We start from the raw sequence: 25,094 nt of genomic DNA, 5'->3' as shown, positions 1-25,094 counted from the left end.
AGGGAACAACAAAAGGACATGAATCCCACGGCAGTTTCTCATCTCACTTATGGATCTTTAATCACCTTTACACCTAGAACTTCAATATGATCAGTAAATTACGCCCTTCTATAGTCATTCAAAGAAGTCAAAATTCTAATTATAATTTACAGTTTTTAGCAATGGATATTGACACTGAGGCTAAGCTGCTAAATTTGAACTATGTACGTGCGTATGGGACACCAATACAGCAAAAGCAATTAGGTTGTGTGCATTATGAGTATGTCAGAATAAAAAATATATAAAATTCATAAACATTTACATAGTTGCAGCATAAAAACAGGAAACATATTCTGAATACTGCATATCATGCATTAGGCTTTAGCTAAACAGAAAAACTGTAATTATTACAAACTCGATACTAAATCAGTCTGAGCTTGTCAAACTCAGTTGTCATGATAGAAGATATTCATTGTTCAATATTAAAATAACACAATCACTAATCAGCAGCCAATGAATCTTCATCAAAATCAACATCGTCATCATCATCAGACATTAGATGGCATAAGTAGATTAGAAGGATGAAATGCACCCCCTGTTGCCACTGCCCATAAAATTGGCTACTTATCGAACTCCTTAAAAAAATTGAAGATTGTGCGGAAGCAGAAACATGCAAGTTTTAACCAGTTTATCATTTAAATATTTTAAAAACTTAATCATTTAATCATAAATGATTTAAAACATTTAACCAAAAATATACAAGAATGATAATAAAATTCAGTTTGTTGGCTATGTAATTGCATTGTTTAGTTTAAATTCTTCTTGAGAAATATGTGCTTATTAAAAATAAGTGTGAAAGCAGCAAGATCAAAAAATACACCTGTGTTGGACAGTCAGCAGTCACAGAACCAGAAATATGTACAGTTGGCAGTGACAGCAACAATAGGTTTGAGGAAAGAGCTGAAACTATGTTTTAACTTGTCAAGGTCAGCCCTCCAACACAAGGACTTGCCTTCCATATCATCACGAAATACAAGAAATAATTACTGAATCAAATAACAGTGAAGTAACCTCTTCTGGCATAAGGCAGTAGTTCAGCTTCTAATGGCAATCTATAGGATGAATCTTTAAAATAAGTTTGATCAAAAACGTTAAGGCCTACTCCTTCGACACTGGCAACAGAAGTGAAATTAGATGCCAATTCCACCTCAAGGTGCTCATCTTAAGATGACATAATATTTAGAGGAAGAAACTCAAGATGTACAGAGAATGTTATGGAAAAGAAACCTGAGCAGTAGATATGGCAACTATTAAATCAAATGCTGCAGAATAGAACTTCTTATAGTGATGCTGGTTTCCAGCAAAAGCAAAGACTGTATTTGAAACCTCTCATCAGATAAAAACTCAAGAAATGATATGTATTGAGTTTCAAACTATGTTCCCCGGGGACGCGTACCCAGCCTAAAACCCGACGTTTCGGGGACGGGGACGTCCCGGGGACGAGGGGACGGGTATGGGACGTCCCCCAGCCGTCCCCAAAAAGTGAAAAAATGCAGGGGACGTCTCGGAAACTTGGGGACAGCTGAGGGGAAAGAGGGACGGCCAGAAGTACCCGGTACGGAAAGGGGACGTCCCTTTCCATACTGGGTACTTCTGGCCGTCCCCCTTTTTTGTTTGCATAAAATTTTAAAAGTTTAACATAAATTTTTTTTCTGAAGCCTCCAACTTGGTCGGCCAAGTTGTCCCCACCCCTCCAAATGCCCTAAAAGGCAGTAGAGGCAGAATAGGAGCAGCAGGCTGCTTCATTTTTCTATTTTTTTTTTTAATGTCGAACATGAACATGATTATGATACATTGATACTTATGACTTTATGGCAGCCCTCTAACCTTTGGGCCTATAGCTTTGGGCATATTTTGATTTTGATTTTCAGATTTATCATATTTATCATTATGACATTATGATATTGACAATTGTTAATGTTCATTGTTCAGTGTTCACTGATATTGATATGCATTTTGACAATTGGGTACTAAAATCGGATATTATTTCCTAGATGGCATTCAAATGTTGTATTTTATGGTTCTATAATGTTTAAATGACATGCTCATATCAATGAAATGTATATTTGCAAATTTCAATATATATTTTAAAATTTCCCTATATATATAGCCGTCCCTGTTTGCCGTCCCCCCCAGTCCCCAAAATTGCCAAAAAAATTTGCCGTCCCGGAAACCCGTCCCCTACCGTCCCCGTACCAGAAACTTGGGGGAACACAGGTTTCAAATAATGAAGACACAACTCAATTCCTACCTTCCTTCCCCCCAGTAGCTCCATTTTCTGTTGGCAAGAACCAGTCCCTTCTCCTCCCTCCTCCATTTTCTATTCAACTAGTTAGAGAGGAACTATCCCGATAATGCAAGAAAGTATTCTCAGAAGTTCGAATATGATCTCGGCATCAAGGAATTGATTGAATCCCAATTATCTTGCCTCATCCAATAGTAACAGTTGTTGGCATTTGATTAAGATGATGGGAAATTGGTATGACATGGTGTTGTTATTGCTGCAACAAGGTTTTGCAACAACTGTGCAATATTACAACAAGGCTGAACAGAAGGATGCTGATCAGGTGAACTTGTGTAAATTGACTACGTCCTTAAGTCACTAAGTCATGATAGAATAGGATCAGTACATATAGAATAGGATCAGTACATGCTCTGGTGTGTACTATGGTACGCTGTCATGGGAATGGCATCTAGACATGTCATGTATGCTAACTCTACGATTACGCATCCTAAATATATGAATGATGCAAGTTATGGTTAATTGGTGAACACAGGAAGATGGTTCACAGCGCAGAAACAGGAGCAGGAACAGACAAGAGAATTTGATCGGTGTACTCTACATGGATGCAATCAAACTGTGTGATTGGAGATATAGAATCCTGACCATGTTGGTGACTTTCTGTTGCTACCACACATTGTTGGGAAATTGATAAATAAAGTTATTGAATTCTGATGATTGACAGAGAAAGCAGTGAAGAATAATCAGTCAGATTGTTGCTTGGTGATGTCAACTTGGTTTGTGGAATTGATCAGTACTAGAGGGGTACATGATGGTGTGTCAATGCTGATGTGCAAAGCTAGTTATTAACTGTATTGGTTGAGTTGACCAAAAATTAACGAAGACATGCATGAACCTAGGGAAATGTAACACATTTTTACTTTCTTGTCAAATCGATGCGCGATTGGATTATACTGTCGGTGCAAGCTGGAGATGATTTCCAACTTGCTTGGAGGGCTTGTGAGGAGGGAAATTTGAATGTCTCATGATGTGATAAGGCGGTGGAACACCCTAATTGAGGGAATATATATTAATAACAGTTTATGCATGGAAGAAGTGTGTAGAAGAGAAGAGAGAAAGAAATCATGTGTGCAGTGGCAATATATTAAGAATCAAGGAGTGTGATTCAAGAAAAGAGACAGATTGCATGTGAAAAGGAAGTGTGAGCTTAATTGGATCTATCCAAGCAAGATATTGTTGCTATTTGTCAGATCATTCTACTTGATGTTCCCTAATAGTTGCAGCACAGAAACTGAAGGCAAAATCCTTTAACAGGGTAACACATTTGATTGTGTTTTGAATCTCTTAGCTGAGTAGTCTTTAAGAGGACCTTCTAGCTCCTAACAAGGCTAAGATACTCCTAACAGGGCATGCCTTTAACAAGGTGATTGTAATTGGTCCTAACAGGCCATATTACATAGAGCTCAGTGAAATATTGTGGGTTCCATGTCCACAGCGGTTTCAACGATACCAAAAATCTTGGTGTCTTATGTGAAATTGTTTGGATGTTGGATGTTGTAGTGTTCTATATTATTTTCTGTTTTGCATCTTGGTTATATTGGAAATTCTTCAGTTCAGTTATCAGAAATGTTGTTGCGCTGATTGACACCCTCCCCCACACCCCTTCCCCCCAAGTGCATATTCAGACTAACTGATAGGATGGTAACAGCTCCATAAAGCAACTACTCATGCGAGTACCACCCCAAATATTAGTTAGGTTTTCTCTCCCTTCATGCTCGCAGAGAAAGCAACTGGATCAAGCTCATACAACAGGTTTAAGTGTGGATTGGATCGATTTCTCTGTAAAAGATGCTTCCATAAAATGCTGGTGTAGGAACTTCCTAAAAATTTAGATTTACTCAGATGATAAAAATAAGCTACAGAATATCAGTGTCCAGTCTGCTAACAACTTGGTTATCCACGCTTGTATACAGAGCTTGATCTGTTATTATTCCTTGGGAAAGAGATTTTGGATGCCAATAATGTCAATTAGATATTTTCTCAGCATTGTTATTTATGTAAACTAATTCCACGAAATCAGGAGACACATTAGACAAATTTCTCAAAAGCAGAAGGCATGATTAACTGCATTTTCTACATTTGATAGTAGTTTCTAATGACTCAAACTTATTGGAACAACTACTACAGTACATATTATGCCATTCTGAAAAGTTGGAATTGAATTAGATGTTTTGCATGTACCTTATAGGATTCAAGATTGTGGAAGTGGTAATGATAGTCAACAGCAGGATATAGGCACCTGCAGTTCCCTGAATTAAAAGGAATAGTTATCTGATGCAAATGAACCATCTGCCCTCAAAATATATGGTTGGATAGTCCTTTGGGTTACAGCCAGAAGGACTCCTCCACTGTATGTTTCCAGCAATAGAGACTAGCATCATGGAGAATTTGGATATATGAAACAATGGCAGCAGTCTGCAGATAACTTTGATACTTCGTATGTTTTAGTGCATGTTTGATGGAAAGTTGGTATACAAACAGCTGTGTGGTGCGGATATTATGTAACGGCTCTATACTTTAATAAATAGTTATAGTGAGTTTCATTTCTTTCTACCATATCTTTGCAGTTTTCTGCAATTTGTTTCTTAGCCAAATTAGCTTAGTAAGTGTTAGATTAGTGGTGTAGAAGTGTCTGAATCAGTTAAGACTTGATTTTCCAATTTTACGCTTGCCTTGTTTATATAGTTTAATTTGATGCATTGAGTTTCAATGATAAGTTAAAACAGAGTAGCTTGAAGACCATTTATTGCAGATGTTTGGAAGTGTCTGCATCAGTTATGGCAGCACATCAATCATTACAGTAAGTCTAAGTGGCTAATTTGATGAGATTTTCACGAAGCTATGTGAATGAACAGAAAAACCCACACAGAATCACCAATTTGTACAGTTGAAACAGAACATCCAAACTATCCTAGACTTATCAACCTCACTCAAAACTAGTGACAGTAAAATCCCTGACACCAAAAAGATACATTTGTTTTATGTATCATGTTTAGAAGTTTTAAACTTCAAACAAAGAGGCCTCCTAAATGAGCCTAAAAAGGTTTTGGGTTGCAAAAGAATTTAAGATGTCACATTTCGTGCAAAAGAGTAAATATGACAAACATGTTTATTTCATAGAGCTAAATCTGGAAAAGTATGTTGCTTTAGATAGAAACATTCATTCTGCATTAGGATTTCAAAAACTTGAGCTGTCTTTGCAATCAAAATGTTTTTTTAAAAACCAAGTCACAGAAAATATTCATTTTCATTTCAACGGTGGCAACAAGAGAGCTCTAGACTTATTGGTGTAGTTAGGATTTGGTTGTAAAATTCTATAAAGCTGTTCAGCACACATAAAAGAAAATATCCTAGCAGAATGGCTTTAGTTAGTTTCAGCACACCATCCTTGCCTTGAAATTACCTTGCATGGAAACCACCATTTCAATACAATTGATCATGGTAGAGCTGTTTCAACTGCTTTAATATCAGAAATATCTAGGAGTGGCAACCGATCAGCCTCTGGAATTATACTCCAATTGGGTGATGCCACTGCTCTTAACCACCTGAAGTCATCCACATTAGCCCACATTCCAGTTTCATCCTTCAGATCAGATTCTTGCAGCTCTTCATCGATCCCTCTGTAAAACAATGCATAAGGAGCAAACTTTACATTGCTAGTATACTCAACTATAGGTCTGCTCCTAACCCTAAGATAGAAGTCCGTATTTACAGTATGGTGAATCCTAATCTGATGCGATGCAAGCATGAACACGCAGTTTTCTGCTTCCTCTATCAGCACAGAACCCATAACAGGCCCGGCAAATACCTGGCAGCCCTTCAATTTGTGGATAAAGAGAGCCCTCAACCTACCCCTGAGATACACTTTACAATCAACCAAATTGGATAATGCAAAATCCCCGTCTTTGGAAAGATCCAAGTCTTTTACCACGACTACTCCATGCTTGTTTCTCAGGCCTGCGGTATCGCAGAAAACAAAACTGTTTTCACCAATTACGTTTCTGTCGATGTTTTCTATATAGGGTTTTTCCTCAATTATTTTGGGGTTTGGTTTACTGACCTTGTTTCTGAATGAAAACTTCTTTTTTGGCAAAAGTTTAGAATTGACATTCTCCAGACGCTCCTTGAGCTCTGCAATGGCGTTACGAGCATTCCGCACTTCGTACGAAGGCAGATAGTATGAGCACTCAGCCACCATCTTTTCGAGGTTAGCGATTTCGGCACTTAAGGTCTCTAAACCGGATTTAACTAGGGTGTTTTCTTGATTATCTCCCTTATCAAGATATTCATCGAGGTCCTTATGGATGTTTTGCTTGGTTTGAAAAAAATGTTGCAAAAACGTCTCAACTGATTCAAAGACGGGCGCAGAGAGTGTTTCAGACTTATGTGACTGTGATTGCTGAAGGCGGGCGTTGTTGAGATCTCCAAGATGTTTGAGCATTTCGGCGCGTTTTTTCTCCTGGATCGAAGCCTCTGTTTCTTCGTTACATTTGAATTTCAGAAAGCTTGGAGCTGCATTTGACGATTGCTGCTCTGTTTCAGTTGATTCCGCCATCGCTGGAACGAGCTTCAGCATTAATTTACAGATGTAAAACAAGCGCACCTCCAATTTCGATCTATCTGCAACGAAATTCGAAGAGAGTTTATGAGTTTTCTTGAGACTGCGAGCATGGTGCCTGCGGTTGCTTGATTCACTGGCAATCGGCACATTTTGAGTACAATTTATGGCAGTAAAAAACTATAAATTTTATTCATTATATCTTTTTAAAATATAGATTTTACTTTACTTCAAATATTATTATGTTTTAATGTAGATAGGCATTCTAACTAGGATGGTACAAACTATGGAAGGCCATCATGAAGACAATTTAGGAACCTAATATGGACCCACTCGTGCTTGAAACTTCTTAGACTTAGAACCAAGGATTGAACTGATGGACATCCACGCCGTCAAAATCACCCAGTGTATGATTCCCTATTGATGTTAGAGCCTTGCACTTGCCTTGCACTTAGCAAGATTTATCCTTGGTGGGCTCTTTGTGAGTCATATCAAGGGTCCATTGAGCCTAGCTTAAATTTGACAATCATCTACACATCAAAGTTTCCAATTTTATTATAAATATTATATACCTTTAAAATTAATTTAGTAAACACCACATAAGATATTGTTAAGATTATAATGTTTGAGATATAAATCATGAAAAAAAATTGAAAGCTTAAGTAAATATAAATATTTTTGGGTGCATAAATTAAATTTTAATCATTTTGTAGTGGATGTCTATGGGCATTTCTTTAGATAGATTTATTTAAGATATTTATTGATAAATTGAATGAAATATATAGATTTAGTAATTTTTATTAATGTTAATAGACATTATGAGATGGAGTGGGATAGGGTGAGTGTGTTAATGTTAACATTTATTATTTTAGATTAAATTTGACAACAATTTACTTGTCAAAATCATAATAATTATTATAAATAAATTATATTTTTTAAAAAAAAATTACATAAAATATTTCCTAAAATTATAAACTTTGGAGATATAAATAATCTTTATTAGAAATTAAAATTAAAAATGTAAGAAAGGACAAAATAAACAAACAAAATACACAAATTGTAAATATTTTTAATATATCTATACTAGTAATTATTTATTTATATTTTACATTAATGTATATTTTTTATCATTATAGTTATTTATTATTTTTCATTAAAATGATCTCTAGTTATTAAATTGAATAAAGTTTATGCATATAAAAGTAATTTTCACACACACACACACACACACAAAAACATATCATCTTCCATTTCATTATTCATCTTACCCTATTTATTTAAAATAATTTTTAACCTTAATTACATTTTTGAATATATAGTCAACTTTTAACTCACAAAAAAATATTCATATTCTACTACTTTACTAAGATGTAATTTATCACTTCACTATACTTAAAAAAATGTATTTCTAATGATTAAATATATACATAACTTAAAAGTATGTCATAAAAAAGTATAATGATATCTTATCCAAAGAGTTGAGCTTCAACAAGCATATAAGCAATCATGATCCCAAACTAAACTAAACCTTAAGAAAAGCAAGTCTTAACAATAACCAAAATAATATAGATCACCTAGAACGAAATATCCAAGAAACATAATGAACTCCTTATCTAGAATAGGTGCAAAAATATGACCTTTTAGCCTTAATCATTCCACTAAGATTGGCATATAGCAACTATCCAACCTTGACCTTCTACGTCCCACATTTTGTGTGTTGCCATCTACAAGTGACAAAGAGGAAGAGTTAACTATTGTGGACTATGTCTTGCCATGGTAATGTCTCCCTTTCTTTTTTGGCTTTGGATTATTTACGCAAATGAAAGTCTCTTCTTCCATATTTTTAACAACTACAATCTTTGGTCATTGATAAGAAGAAGAGAACCCTTCCTCAATAACATAGTTTTTCTACCAGTCAAAATCAACAATCCCTTCTAACCCAACCCAACACTATAAAAGTTCCACATTTTTAACTATTGTTGAGTTACTATTTTCAATACTCTTCTTATACCTTAATGAGAGAATAGGCCTATTTAGATAATTCAGGATGATCATTTTCACATCTCCTTCTTTAAGGACATAATCAAGAAACCTATAGATTTCCATCCACATTCACCGCGATCTTTTCATGTCACCTAACAAATTATTAACAAACACCCTTCTACAAATATGCATAGCTTTCAATCTTGCAAACACATAAGAAAGTGAATAGTAACAAAATTTGTTGGGATTTTTGTATTAACCCTAAATATATGATTAGAAAGAATGAATTATTTCCCCAAAATTCCTTCAACCTCTCTCAGCGATACACCATCTACGTCTTCATTAATTATGTTGCTTCATCTTTCTTGAGTAACCTCCCTTGATAAATCCATTTGCAAAGAAAACTTATGGAATCATTCGAAGCCGAGGAAGGGGAGACATAGCCCACACTGAAAGTTGGAGAAAAATTAAAACTAGAAAAGATGATAGGTAGGAGATATTTTCCACAACAAGTCAAATTGTGATATTGCTATCAGGATTTAAATGTATAGTTTTTTTAGTCAAATGCATTGACCCATGGTTCACACAAACCCATCTCCCATAAAAAAGAATGGAACATTTACCACTCATTGGATGTAGGTGATGCTCACATAGGTGAAGCATCTGGACTGTCTAGAAGGTCACCCATCCCAGTACTACTCTAGCTCAAGTGTGCTTAACTATGGAATTTCCTCCATGGTTAAGCTCACTCTACTTGCAACCCCATTTGCACAACCTTCACCAAGTGTTGTGCCTTATAATCTTTAACAGTCTCCTCAAGAGCATTTTGGATATCTTGTCAATGGTTATATATGCAAAGGTCTTCATCATAATTTATAAAGAGTTAGAGTGAAGAAATTTGGATTCATCTTTGATATCTAAAATTTGATATTTTATGCATTTATAGTTTAAATTTTTAAAAATATATTTAGCACCCTTGTTTCCTTATTTTATATAGTGTAACTGGTGTAGGAGCACCTTAGGGAAAAGGCAAACCCTAATAGTCATTTTAGCTTGTAAATGGCCTAGCCAACCATTGACCAAATAAGGGCTAGTTATAAATTCCCAAGGTGTATTGGAGTGTGTGAACATAGGTTGAGGGCAAGTGTGATCATGTTTTAGTTGTTAAAGACCTAATTAGTGTTATAAGGTCTTGATAGGGTCAATTATGGTCAAAGTTGCAAAATCCCTCAAAATTGAGAAATTATTGTTGAAATGAGGTCCATAGATGTTTTTGGATCAATTTGGGTAGATTTGAATCAAACTAGATAGGTTGTAGGTGTTAAAAGGTCATTTTTACAAAAATTGCAAAAGTTGCTCATGACAACTTTAAAATTTTGCAAAGTTGTCATGACAACTTTTCCTCAAATTTAGGAATATTCACTAAAGAGGTCTAGGATTCAACCTAAGGGTCTAGAAAATTAGAAACAAAGTATATAAGGATAGATCAACCAACTTTAAGGGTTTGCAAATCATGTGAAAGAAGAGAAATATACATAGAATATGTCCTTTTTGATACAAGACCTATTGTTTTGTAGGGATTAGTTGCTTCATACCATGTGACTGATCTTTGTGTTCTTTTTGGAGGACTTTCAATACATTTTACTAGGTTTTGATAATTGTTTTGTTTTGTGTTTCTTGTTGTTATGTATATAGCAGTTTGACTAGAATGGCTAGAACTTGAATGCCCATGGTTAAAACTTAATGACCTTTGGGATTCAAGAAGTAGCCTCTGTACATTATGTAAATATGGTTATTGGAGGTTGGTAGAATAAATTTTCTATTTCCACAAGTGAGCCCTAGGCAATTCTAGAGTTGTTTGGCTAGGAATTAAGATGCTTGCAAGAAGGTTTAAGTGTGCTTGCTCAATTGGGATGAGAAAATATTGATTGGGGAAATGAAGTGGGAGGAGTCAAGGGTTCACAGGCCAAAGGAGAAGGTTTAAGAAGTAGAACCTGTATGCTACAAGAAGTGGCCTGTTGGGAGCATGAATAAACAAACAAACATTAGTTAAAACACATGCATCAAATACTCACAAAACAAACTAATGCTTGCTTGAGTTTTGCAACTCAAAGCTACCAAAAAATCAAGCCATCAAGCAACCTCTATAGCTCAACAAAGGCACCCATGAGAGGCCTTGTTGGTGTGTTAGGATGTGGGGTATATTTGGTGTGCTCTCCCAAACACAACAAGGTAGTGAATCTCTTGAATGTGGATGTGCAAAGGTGAGTGATGAAGTTATGAACATAAACTACATGAGATGAAGAACACCTCAAGAAATGGCTATGGAGAAAGCCATACCTGAAGGTATTCAAAGTGAGAATATGAAATGCAACAAAGAAACTAACTAGATATGCAAGCTACACTAACATGGAAGTGAAATGGAAGTGAAATGGAGATGCAATGCATAAGTAAACTAGATGAACAATGCAAATGAAAACTAAAACCAGCTACCAAATAGTTAGTATGCAACCTAGAAATCACGATGCAAGCTCTAAACTCAAACTACTATGAAAGCTCAAGTCTCAAACTAACATGATAACAATGCAATAATGGGAGATGAAAATGCTTGAGACAAGGGCTCTATTTATAGGCTTGAGAGAGGCCTTGTGTGAGGTGGCATCTATGTGGCATCCACATAGTGCCACAAGAAGACACATAAGCAAGCCATGCAAGTGGTCAAAATTCAAAGTTTTCTCACACATGTGTGAGAAAACTTGGAGAGAAGAGTGGGGGACAAAGCTTGCAAGAGGGAGTGGTCTCACACATGTGTGAGCACACACTTAGGCTAATGAGGGGGATTAGGAAAGTGATTAGGATGATTAAGTGGGATTAAATGAGGAAGTAGATTTTAAGAGGATGAAAATGATGGGTGTAGGCTAGGTTTTAGGCTAGGCTTTAGATTAAATTAAATAGGATTTAATTTAATCATAGGTTTAGAAGAACTAATGAGATGTGAGGATTTAAATAAATAAGATTTATTTAAAAACGGGAATTTTCGAGAATCATGTGTTAAATTTAACACATTAAGGCTAGAAGTATTTAAATTAAATTTAAATACTTTAGGAAAATGAACCTACTTAATTAAATAAATTTAATTAAATAGGTGAATATGACAGATATAATTAATTAATAATTAATTAATTATAATGTCAAGGGCAATATTAAATAAATTAATATAGTCTTTAGGACAATTTTAAGTGTCTATAGAACCAATCAAACCAAGAATAGATTGTTGGCATTGCCCTAGAAACCCTCAAAAATAGGGTTTTGTGGAAAAGTATTGTACAAGCGCCATGGGAGTCTGAAACCTAGAAAATACTTGAGTCTAGGTGTTTGGGAAACAAAATCTAGAAGAAAAAAACATGGATTCTTAAGGATTTTTTGAAGTTATTTCAAATTCCTTGTCTGTATGAAGCCTAATTAGGGTTCATAGGGCTACAAGGCCTAAAAGAGCAATTTGGTGATTTTGAAGTCTTGGACTTGGAAAGATGGTGCAAAGTGGTTGGTAAATGACCAAGAACATTGAGGGGATGATCAAAACATTTGTTGGCCATGTTGGGAGCCCTGGACATTTTTGTCTACTTGGTGAGCACTTAAGTGCTTAGTTGGGATTTCAAGGGTTAGGAGTGTGATTTGAAATTAATAAGTGAGTTTCCTGGTTGGTGAAATGTCCCTTTTTTGATTTTATATGATATTTCAAGACTCTCATCAAATCTTTAAGATCAAACAACCAATCTTTCAAAGATCCACCAATTTCTCAATAAACCCCAAATCGGGTATACTGGAAATAGTGCCAAAAATCGAAAAACCACAAATCTACACTGTTCAGCACAAAGGCAAACTCTGCATGAGCATGCACATGGAATGGCTTCAAACTCCTATCCTTAGCCTTCCTGGAAACTTGCAAACTCCCATTCTTAGGTCTCCTTCTCCATAGGTTTGGCAGCCTCTGAAGAATAACAAAGAAATGAGCAAAATCAAGTTCTGGAATGAGCCCAAAATGCCTCCAAACTCCTTAAAAGAGGGCATAACCCTAACTCACATCCAAGAGGGGTTAATAAAATGTATTTTAATAATAATTTTCATTTATTAGTCCATTAGCTTCCAAAGATTATCCCCTTTTTTCGTAACTTCACCTTTTTGGGCCTGCCTGCCTTAGTAAAGATTATTATTTTTAATTATTTGAAAAGGGGACATGACAAGTCCTCCCCTTCCAAATATTGCTTTTTCTCAAGCAATGGCTGAACAATAAACCAATCAATCCACCTGGATCCCAAATGTAGCCGTGAACTATACTATTTTCAATTAACATAGGCTCCTGCAATATCCTCTGCAATATAACCAAGAGGAATCCATAATCCAACTGACAATTACAGCTCAACCAAACTCCAAAATCACAACTTCCACAATCAGAAACCCACGAGACACAAACTCTTAGAACATCAAAACCCAAGTAAAGTGGACAAATCAAATTGCCAACACAGTAAATACCATCAACGCATCCCACTGGCCTATATGGAATGTACAATCCAACTCCGCAACAATGGTGAATGCTCCCGAATGAAACTATACCAAGTATGGAGAATCCACACACTATACAACTCCTACAGTCAATACAACTCTGCAGATCACCGGCCACTGTCTCATAACCATAACTCCCATGCACCCCATGAACAAGTGATACAACCCACTGTGTCTGATCACCAACTAAGTCAGGAGATGTCATAGCCAAAGGAGTAGAATCAATAACAACACCCGTTGAAGCATCACTCCAAAACTCCTGCTCTAAGTCATGTATTATCAAGTTGTCAACTGCAGAACCTATCGCCATGTCGTGCCCATCACAACTCTCATCCCGAGGCATCAAACTATCCCATAACTGATGATAAGCACTAGGAACCAAAATACATCTCTGTATCATCATCTCATCAACATGGTCATCAAAGGTGAATTGATGAGCATACCTCACAATGTAATTTTGATAGAATGCGCCAATCTCAGTCAATGGCTCAGACTGCAATCCAGATGTAGCTAACTGCAATCGATCACTAACCAGGTTGGAACTGACTACTACCTCTGAAGACATCACCAAGGGAGTAGTATTACTAGCAGGAACCATGCCAACTGTCAACTCACCAACATCACACATGGTCTTTGATACAACATCTCTAGTCTTCGTGCCATTAGTACTAGAGGTCACCACCATGTCAGGCATACCACAACAATCTGCTGCAGCACCCAACTCAACTGAACCTGACTCTAGTGGGGACGAACCCGATATGCTAATGTTAGTATCAAGGATGGATGCATCCCCATCTTCACTGTCTTTGAAAATCTCGACCGTGGACATCCTTAGATCACCAAACACCATAGCTTGTGACTGTATAGAATCTGGTAAAGACTATAGTTGCTCTAACTCCATAGTCACCTTAGCCAAATAAAACTGTGACTCCTTGAAAGCCAACTGTGTACTCTCAAGAATCTCAGAAGTCACCTCGAGTTGCTGAGTAAGCTCACTCACCTCATCTTCCTTGGCCAATAATGTGTCATATGTTGTACTCCTCCACTCCATAAGATAATCTCTGTCAGCTACCAACTGCATATAATTCTGTCTCAAAATATGAATAGCCTCCCATAAAGAGTGGATCTCTGTCAAGGAAAGATAAATGCCTTCCCACTCATCACTAGTAGGAGAACCCCATCCATAAACTACTAACAACTGACAAGCAGCATCGAAATGTTGACAAGCGATAGCAATGTCTCGCTCACTAACTCTCAACTGATTAGACACATGATAGCACTGTCTAGACTGTCTCCTACAAACCTCCTCTGATGCACTGTCTAAAGGAATATCCTCAAAGTTACTGGTCTCTAAAGTATTACCATCCATATCATGCAAATCAACTCCAAAGCTCATATCAACATACGGAGTATCAAAAACTATAGCACTGTTATCCAACTCCAAGAAACCACCAAGGAAACTAAGTCTTCAAAACTGCCCACTACATCCTCTTGGATGTCATCAATGCCAATATGATCCTGAGACTCATCTGTACACACTGCCAAATATGAAAGATCATCAACACATTCTAGCACAAATGGTTGACTAGATATATGAACAAAGCCCAATACCAGTGTATAAAAACTAATACCGATATCGGACAAGCTGCTAGCACAAGAAAAGACAACACCGTGCAATCTACTAATCAAATCCCTGATAGCACACAAATAAACACTACTACCAAAAAGTGTTAAAGATCTCCAGTCAACTGAATCCCAAACACCAATATAACGATTTCGAGTCCATATCCGTAAACTAGAATCAGTTGGTAACTCAAGCAAACTCCTCACCTAAGTAATATGACCAATAACAACCAACTCCACATACCTGTCATGATGAGATAATGAAGTCACAATACTATCTTTGTTCACTTTCAGCTGGCTATACAAATCATGTGAAGTACTACCAGCCTCAACCTCATGTGACAAAGCATCTAACTGTGCCTGGTACTCTTTCTCAGCAATTCATGAATGCTCAATGTATGCTCATCTCTACCGGGTATCTCACCATCGTGCACAACAACATCCTCATAATCATCATATGAACCCACTACATTGTAGTCACTGCCTGTTGTAACTATACCATCCTGAATACCTATGACATCACCCTTTGACGACCTGTATACAATTGTCTCAGTTTGAGTATCAAGTTGACCATTACTATCAATCTGTGTAACATTCTTTCTCACTACCTCCTATGGCGGAGTAAAATCTGAGACTTCTGCCTGGCTATAAGCTAGTTTCTCAAACTCCTCATGCAAGTTCTTGGTAATTGTGTCATCTGCCCTGTGAGAAAATTTTCCAAATAGAAATCCGGTCAACTTATCCACCTTAGCTGGGTCAGACAACATGTCATTCATAATACGGTGGTGCTCAACCAACTGTTCAAACATGTCATGGCTTATTTTCCTAAGTTTATCTCGAATGTCTAAATAACCATCATTTCTACTGTTCTGACTCTGGATATCAATTGTCCAAGATCATGTCCTCTGAGACTTTGTAGTATACCTGTCCATTCTGGATAAAGTAGAGTGTAACCCCAATAGGTTATAACTTCTTCAAACACCAAGAACTAACATGCAATTGATTAGAAGTAGCATGCAACCATAGATTTTGACATGCAGTTGATTAGAAGCAACATGCAACCACCAAATTCTCCAAGAACTAACATGCAAATGATTAGAAGTAGCATGCAACCATAAATTTTGACATGCAAAATTTGGGTAGTTGTCAAAACTAACATGCAAACTTCTACAAACCCTCAGGCTGGCAAGATCATAGCTCTGATACCACTAAAATGTCCCTTTTCTAATTTTATATGATATTCCAAGCCTCTCATAAGATCTTTAAGATCAAACAACAAATCTTTCAAAGATCCACCAATTTCTCAATAAACCCCAAATCGTGTATGCTAGAAATAGTGCCAAAAATTGAAAAACCACAAATCTGCACTATTCAGCACAAAGGAAAACTCTGCATGAGCATGCACATGGAATGGCTTCAAACTCCAATCCTTAGCCTTCCTGAAAACTTGCAAACTCCCGTTCTTGGGTCTCCTTCTCCACAGGTTTGGCAGCCTCTGAAGAATAACAAAGAAATGAGCAAAAATCAAGTTCTGGAATGAGCCCAAAATGCCTCCAAACTCCTTAAAAGAGGTCATAACTCTAACTCACATCCAAGAGGGGTTAATAAACCATATTTTAATAATAATTTTCATTTATTAGTCCATTGGTTTCCAAAGATTATCCCCTTTTTTTGAAACTTCACCTTTTTGGGCCTGCCTGCCTTAGTAAAGATTATTATTTTTAATTATTTGAAAAGGGGACATGATAGTTGGAGAGGATTAGGAAAAGGTCCTCTATAGTAGGGTATCAAAAGGAACCCCAAGAAGGCTTGAGAAAGCCTCAGTTAGAGAAAAAAGGCTATAATTGTGAGAAACTCTCCATCAAAGTGGTATTAAAGCCATTCAAGGGCTTGGGAAGTGAATAATGGATGTTAGTAGAAGGAGAATCCATACATGAGAACATCATGGTAACCAATGTAGAGTTGGAAAGAGATTTGAATGAGTAGCAAGAAAAAAACATACTTCTTGAGGAAGTTATGGAAGAGATGAAGAAAAAGCTAAAGGAAGTTGTTGAGAACATAGATAAGGTGAAGGAGCATCTAGAGAGAGAGAAAGATAAGGGAAAAGACAAAGAGGAGGAACATGAGGAAATAACACCTACACCAAACCCTCCATTAGCAGAGGAACCTTTTCTCAAAGCCTTGAAGGCATTAAGTGGTAAAGCATTAGAAGGCATACCTATTTTCACTGGGAAAATGGATGCAGAAACAATTATGGAATGGATTGAAGGCATGGAAAATCACTTTGAATGTGATGATATTTTAGAGGCCCAAAGAGTCAAGATAGGTAAATCAAGATTGAGAGGACAAGCATTAACTTTGTAGAAGTTCTTGCAGGAAGATAGAGAGAAAGAAAAGAAGAAGCCTATAACCAATTGGAAGACTATGGTAGCCAAGATAAAAGAGAACTATCTATGAGAATATTATGATATTAAGTTGCACAAGAAGAGGCAAAATTTTAGACAAAGAGACCTAGATGTGCCTGCCTATACAGAGGAGTTTCAAAAACTAAGCCTTAGGTCTAGAATACAAGAAATTGAGAGTATCAAAGTGACTAGGTGTCTGAATGGCCTTAGATGGAATATACAAGAGGATTTGAGTCTCTTCTCCCTTACAACATTGCATAGTTTTTATCAAATGGCCCTTAAGGTGGAAGAAAATTTGTAGAAGAAATAATAATCTAATAACAAGGGCAAAGGAAGAGGTAGAGATTCCAGAGGTGGACACAGAGGTGGTTCTAGTGGAAGAAGCATTGAAAATAGAGGCCAAAGGGACACCAAATTAGGTGAGCAATCTCATTACTCCAATAACAGAGGAGGCTATAATAGAGTCAAAGGTTTTTCTAGTGGTGGAAGAGGTAGATCAAGTGGTTTTGGAAGAAGCTCACACTTTGTTGTAATGAAATAACTATGGACAGTTGGGATATCCTACCTATAAGTGTTCTAACAAGCCATCATCTTCACAAGGAGAGAAGAAGATTACTTATGTGCAAGAGGAGGACTACAAACATACAGAGGTAAGCTTGGACTCAAAGAAAGGGGAGAATTTGATTCTTAATAGAGTGTTGATAAAGGAACTTGTCAAGGATGAACACAAGCAAAGCAGGGCTCTTTTCAGAGTCAAGTGCAAGATATTGGGCAAGGTGTGTAGAGTCATTATTAACATAGGGTCCACTAATAATGTTATCTCAAAAGAGGTAGTTCAAAAATTAAAACTTACCAAGGTACCTCATGTGTGTCCCTACAAGGTCACTTGGTTAAACAAATGGCAAAACATATTGGTTAATGAGCAAGTATGGGTTTATTTTACCATAGGCAAGTAACAGGACAAGATACTCAATGATGTTCTACCAATGGATGCATGTCACATGTTACTTGAAAGACCATGGCAGTATGATAGGGAGATAGTCCATCATGGTAAGGAGAATAAGATGGTAAGGAGAATAAGTACTCATTCAAAAAGAATGGAGTCACCTACAAGATATAGTCTTTACTAGAGAAGGATGGTGTGGAAAAGGTTAAAGGCAATTCACTTTTTATGAGTAGGAAAGAATTCTTAAAGGATTTGAAACAAGGAGAAGAAATTGTTTATGCAATCACAGTGAAACCAAAGGAGGAGGAGTCACCAAAGCAAACACCTACACTAGCAGAAGTACCAGTTGTTGGGTCAGCTTGAAGACATCATATGTGATGGAGCACCACCTACATTACCCCCAAAGAGAGAGATAAGTCATCAGATAGACTTCATACTAGGTTCCTCTTTTCCAAACAAATTTTCATACAAGATGACACCAGAGAAAAACAAAGAGATTACAAGGCAAGTCTAGGAGCTGCTAGACCAAGGATTGATCAAAAAAAGCATAAGTCCTTGTGTTGTTCTAGTTGTCTTGGCTCCTAAAAAGAGAGGTATGTGGAGAATGTGTATAGATTCTAGGGAAATAAAGAGGATAGCAATAAGGTATAGATTTCCTATTCTTAGGATAGAGGACCTAATGGATTGTCTTGATTGAGTTGGATATTTCTCAAAAAATTGATCTTAAGAGTGGATATTATCAAATAAGGATGAAAAAGGGGGGTGAGTGGAAATCTGCTTTTGAAACTAACAAAGAACTCTATGAGTGGTTGGTAATGCCATTTGGTCTTAACAATGCACCAAGTACATTTATGAGGGCAATGACTGAAGTCTTAAAAGACTACATAGGTGTGTTTGTTGTAGTATATTTGAATGACGTCCTAATATTCAACAAGATAAAAGAAGAGCATCTAAAACACTTGGAAATTGTGTTGAGAAGACTTCAAGAGGGAAAGTTTATCATAAACCTTGAGAAGAGTGAGTTCATGAAGGAGGAACTTGTTTACTTGGGTTTTGTAGTGTCACAAGGCAATTTGAAGATGGATAAGAGTAACATGGAGATAATCCTAAGTTGGCCTACTCCTAGGTCTTCTATTGAAGTGAGGAGTTTCCATGGGTTAGCCCAATTATATACAAAGTTTGTGAGAAGGTTCAGAGAAATTTGTGCTTCTATGAATGATACAATAAAATGAGGCATGAAGACCAAGTTTTTATGAACAAAGGCAGCAAATGAGAGTTTTGAAAGGCTAAAGAAGGAGGTAGCCACTCAACCAATATTGGTTTTGCCAAGTTTTGAAAAAAAATTCATTATGTAGTGTGATGCAAGTAACATTGCAATGGGAGCAGTTTTAAGTGAAGAGGGAAAGCATGTAGTATTTTTCAATGAGTCTCAATGAGGAAAAGACAAGGTATTCTGCGTATGACTTTGAACTATATGCACTAGTTCAAGCCCTCAAGAAATGGAGACATTATCTACTACCTAAAGAGTTTGTGGTCTACATTGACAACCAGGCACTTAGTTTTATAAGAACCCAAAAGAATATCAGCCTTAGGTGCATCAAGTGGATGGAGTTCTCCCAATCCTACATGTAAGGAAACTCAGGTGCAAAAATAGCTTCCTACACTAATCTCTTAAGGAAAGTATTGTGCAAATTCATATTAAATCCTTACAATTTCATATTCGATACTATGTAAACAATAATATTGCAGTCAACTTGTACTAACCCCAACATGTTATAACTTCTTCAAACACCAAAATCTTTTATACTTCAGTTGTTTGACATTTCGTCAAACACTTTGCAAGCATGCTTTGATACCAATGTAATATCCCTTGCCCAAACTTAATGAATTTAGCTCAAGGAATATTGTCAAACACTTGTATGCTACTTCTTCAAGCTAAGAAATTTAGAATGATATTACAATGCCTCTTATAATGAACTAATATGCAAGTGAAGTTATTTTGGTATTTTTAATGCATATACATGGAAACTAGATATCAAATGCATACCTACAACCAACTGACATTTTGACAAACAATTGACATATAACTATTATGCTAATCATATATGCTATGAGATGGACATTTTGTCAAACAAATGGTATGCAACATGTATCTCCTTTATTGAATTCATCCTCATGGGCTTATAATAATGGCCATAGTAATGACAAAAACTGATTCTAAATTATCATAGCAAAATCATATGCTTAGAAATTACAATGATAACTACTAGTAGTTGCAAGAGGAACCTAATAATAGTGATGGAAATGAATCAAACATAAATATTGTAGTGCGGCATCGTGCATGCGTACTATAGCAGCCAAAATCTATTATCCAATTTAAGCACAAATAGAACTCTAAAATGAAGCTCTCCCAAATACCGAATTCAGTGGATATTTCACTACCTAAAATGGTTGCAACACTGAAGAGTTGACGTTCTCCTATGGCTAATTGAAAGTAGAAACCTTAGATTCTTCTCCCAAGTTCTTATCAAATGCAATTCACAATAATTAGATGATAAACAATGAAGCTCTCACCTCTATTTATTCTTTTCCTTCACCCTTCTAGAAGGAAATAAAATATTATTTAATTACATTCTCGAGAAGCTTCCCCCTTTCAAATAATTAATGCACTCTCTAAAAGCTCCTCCCTTGCAATACAATAATTAATTATGCTTCTAGAAAATTAAATTACTAGGAGCTCCCCCCTTTTCAATAATTAATGCACACTCTAGAAAATTAAATTAATTAAATATAAAGTCACCTTTTTTTATTTTAATTTATTTAATGACTTTATAAGAAATTAATTTAATCAATTTCTCCTTATTTCTCCACTTATCCTTCAGAGAATGTCAAGGCTAAGAACTCCACTAAGATGCTAAAAAGATGAGGATATTACAGTCTGCCCTCCCTAAAATTGCTTATCCTCAAGCAACTTTAAGTCTAGATGCTCCAAAATCTCCTCATTCTCCCATGTCGCATTCTCTACTGGCAAGTCCTTCCATTTCACCAAATACTCCCTTATAGTACACTACCTCAAGCTCCTTTCCCTAGAATCAATGATAGCCTCTGGAACTAATACCATTTTTCCCTCATCATCCAAGGGTGGAAGCACCATAGAAGGAACAATATGATGTCCTAGCGCCTTCTTGAGGCATGACACATGAAAAATGTTGTGCACCTTGCTCTCTGCTAGAAAATCTAATTCATAAGCCACTTCTCCCACTTTCCTAATAATCTTGAATGGACCATAGTATTGTGGATTAAGTTTCTCAGAACTATTCTTGTTGAGAGTGGATTGACGATAAGGCTACAACATAAGATACACCATATTTCCAACCTCAAAAGTCATCTCTATCCTCTTCTAGTCTACATACTACTTCTGCTAATTTTGTGCCTTGGTTATATTATCCTTGAGAGTCTTAACAATGTCTTGAATCTCCTATAACAAGTCACCTGCATTGGGCACTCTACTATCACTCAAAAATAGACCCATAAAATTGGGTGTCTCATACCCATACAGGGCCATATAGGGTGACATCTAAATAGACATGTGATAAGTGGTATTATAGCAATACTCACATAGATAAATCCACTTTATCCATGCTTTTTTTTCCCTGCTATATAATTTTTGAGATATACCTCCACCCATTTATTCACTATCTCTGTTTGACCATCTGTCTGAGGGTGGTAGCTAGTACTCAGAGTGAGATCTGTCGCACATAACTTGAATAGATCTTTCCAAAAGTGACTCATAAACCTATTGTCTTTTAACTCACAATGCTTCAAGGTAAGCCATGTAATATGAATACATCCTTGAAGAAAAACTCTACCACCTATGTAGCAGTGTATGTAGTAGTAATCAAAAAAAAGTGTGCAAACTTTGTGAGGCGATCCACAACCACATATATGCAGCCCCTACCTTGGGCTCTAGGTAGTCTTGTGATGAAGTCCATAGATAAACACTCCCACTTCCTATTAGGAATCGGCAGTGGTTGAAGTAAACTAACTAGATAGGAGTTTTCCTGCTTATTTTGCTAATAGATGGAACACTCCCTAACATACTGAAGTACCTCTACTTTGAGCCCTTTCCATGTGAAGTGCTCTCTAATTTGTTGTTATGTCTTGCAGAAACCAAGATGTCCTATCATAGGTGAATCATGAAAAGATTTCAGAACCATCCTCCTCACTATTGATCCTGGGACCAAAAATATCTTCCCTTTGTAAATGATGAACTCATTCACAAGGGTGTATTTGTTGTCTTGAATAGTCCCATCTATGAATCTAGTTGTCCACACATCCTTCACATACTCTGCAAGGATCAAGTGTCTTCAATCCTTTGAAATATTTTTCAATAAGCTCAAATGGGGCCTACATGATAAGGCATCAACAACTACATTCTATGTCCCCTTAAAATATGTAATATCAAAGTCATAGGACTATAACTTGCTCACCCACTTCTGTTGCCTATCATTGAGATCTCGATGCCCCAAAAAATGTTTTAGGCTATTATGGTTGGTTTTGATATAAAATTTGCTACCTACCAAATATTGCTTGAATTTATCCAAAGCATGCATGATGGCTAACGTCTCCTTATCTTATATGTTGAAGCTCCGCTCTGGCCCTCTCAATTTCCTACTCTCATAAGCAATAGAGTGTTTCTCCTACATAAGCACCCCTCCAATGCCTTCTCTGTAGAAATCATAGTGTAGCTCAAAAGGTTTTCTAAAATCTGGTAATGCTAACATTGGACATAAAGTCATCAACTCCTTAAATTTCTCAAAACACTCTTGTGCCTCAAGAGTCCACAAGAAAGCTCCCTTTCTCATCAAATTTGTTGAGGGTGTTGCATGCCCGAAATATCCATCCACAAACCTCTTGTAGAAACCACATAATCCAAGAAAGCCTCTCAACTGTGTAAGGTTCACTGGTGAAGGCCACTTCACAATGGCACGAATCTTTTTAAGATCCATGTGTATGCCTTCTGCACTGATGATGTGACCCAAATACAACAACTTTGTCATACCCAAACCATATTTTCACTCCTTTGCATACAAGGATTCTCTACCCAATATATCGAACACTCTGTCAAGGTGAACCAAGTGCTCCTCCCAAGATCTATTGTACACCATGATATCATCGAAGAAAACAAGTACACATTTCCTCAACTGAGGATGGAAAATCCTATTCATTGTTACCTGAAAAGTAGCAGGTATGTTAATTAGCCCAAATGGCATAATTACAAACTCAAAATGGCTACAATGACATCTAAAAGTTGTCTTCTTGATGTCCTACTCTCTAACTCTGATCTAGTGATAACCTGATCTCAAATCTATCTCTGAGAAGAAGCAAGCTCCATGAAGCTCATCTATTAACTTATCAATCCTAGGAATGGGGTACCTATTTTTAATTGTCTTCCTATTAAGCACCCTATAATAAATGTACGCCCTCAATGTCTCATCCTTCTTCTTCACCAACACAACTAAAGAAGTGAAAGGAGACTTGGTCTAATGTGGCCCATAGCAAGTAACTCCTTTATGGTTTTTTCAATTTCATCCTTCAACCTCTTCGAATGCCTATAAGGTGTAATCATGATGGGCTTATCACCCTCCTCTAACTCAATGATGTGCTCAATACCCCTGGCTGGTGGTTTACCTAGTGGAATGTCACTGAACACCTTAGAATGTTTAACTCTAAGCTTTTCAATATTAGGAGGATATTCAGTCTTTTATTGTCCCTCGTGTGATGGCATTAACATGTACTCTATTGCCCACTCTACCTAATCATGTCGAATCAATCTAGCCATCCTCCAAAAAGAGACCATTTTGAAATCATTATCCCTAATTGCCTTAAGAATCTTTGTCTTCCCATTCACTTTAAACCTCATCTCCATCTCATTGATTAAAAGTGAACTCGCCAATATCATGCAACCAACTCATCCCAAGGAATATATATATGTCTCCCATTGGCACAACATAGAAATCTGCCTTAAAGGCATAATTATTAACTTCCAATGGGAGTCCAGTGATTTTACGATCATAATTGAGGACATAGCCATCAGCTACCCTCACTCTAATTCCCCCAAACTCCTCTGTTTGTATGCCATGCTTTGCCACCAACCCAGCATCAATGAAATTATGAGTGGCACCGGTATCAACCAAAGTTATAACTCAATGTCTAGCAAGTACTGCTCTCATTCAAAATTATCCTTCTTTCTTAATACTAGTGGAACAAGCTTCCCTAAGTTTTGCATCTCCTTCCCCATCCTTGAACTCCATTTTAGACAAGTTTTCAGCCTTGTCTTTCTTTTTTCACCATCTATTTCCTCTATATCAGATTGTTGGTCTAAATTATCTAATTCTGATTCCTCATGGTATGCCCACATAACTCTGTTAGCTTTGCACTTTGGTCTAAGAGGACAGTCATGGTTTGCATCACAGGGTCCCTTATAGTAGAAACATATTTTTTCTTCCTCAAATCATTTAATATTTCCTTGTTAAAAGGTGCTAGAGTTTTATCTTTAGAATCATTTTAAAAATTAGTCCTCTTTAGTTTTTTATAAAATGGTTTGTTATCCTTACTAGAAGATGCTCCTTTGGACTGAAATTTGTTTGTTGGGACTGCATGTTCCATACTTCT

At 36.6% G+C, this 25,094-nt stretch overlaps 1 protein-coding gene across 1 annotated transcript; it reads right to left on the bottom strand.

Moving 5' to 3' along the window:
* Positions 1-5,486: 5,486 nt before the first annotated feature.
* LOC149564116 (tubulin-folding cofactor C-like) lies at positions 5,487-7,082 on the bottom strand. Its single transcript, XM_089827195.1, has one exon. The coding sequence runs from the start codon at positions 6,915-6,917 to the stop codon at positions 5,778-5,780; it is 1,140 nt and encodes a 379-aa protein (XP_089683321.1). The 5' UTR covers positions 6,918-7,082; the 3' UTR covers positions 5,487-5,777.
* Positions 7,083-25,094: the final 18,012 nt, after the last annotated feature.

Source organism: Cupressus sempervirens, chromosome 4, assembly GCF_028749045.1.
Source record: "Cupressus sempervirens isolate cs-2001-9-10 chromosome 4, ASM2874904v1, whole genome shotgun sequence".
NCBI lineage: Eukaryota > Viridiplantae > Streptophyta > Pinopsida > Cupressales > Cupressaceae > Cupressus > Cupressus sempervirens.
The sequence above is the reverse complement of the archived record's forward strand: the minus strand, read 5'-3'. Positions and strand labels throughout refer to the sequence as shown.

Excerpts from the sequence above, each read along its gene's own strand:
- LOC149564116 (XM_089827195.1), bottom strand. The coding sequence starts at position 6,917 with ATGCTGAAGCTCGTTCCAGCGATGGCGGAATCAACTGAAACAGAGCAG.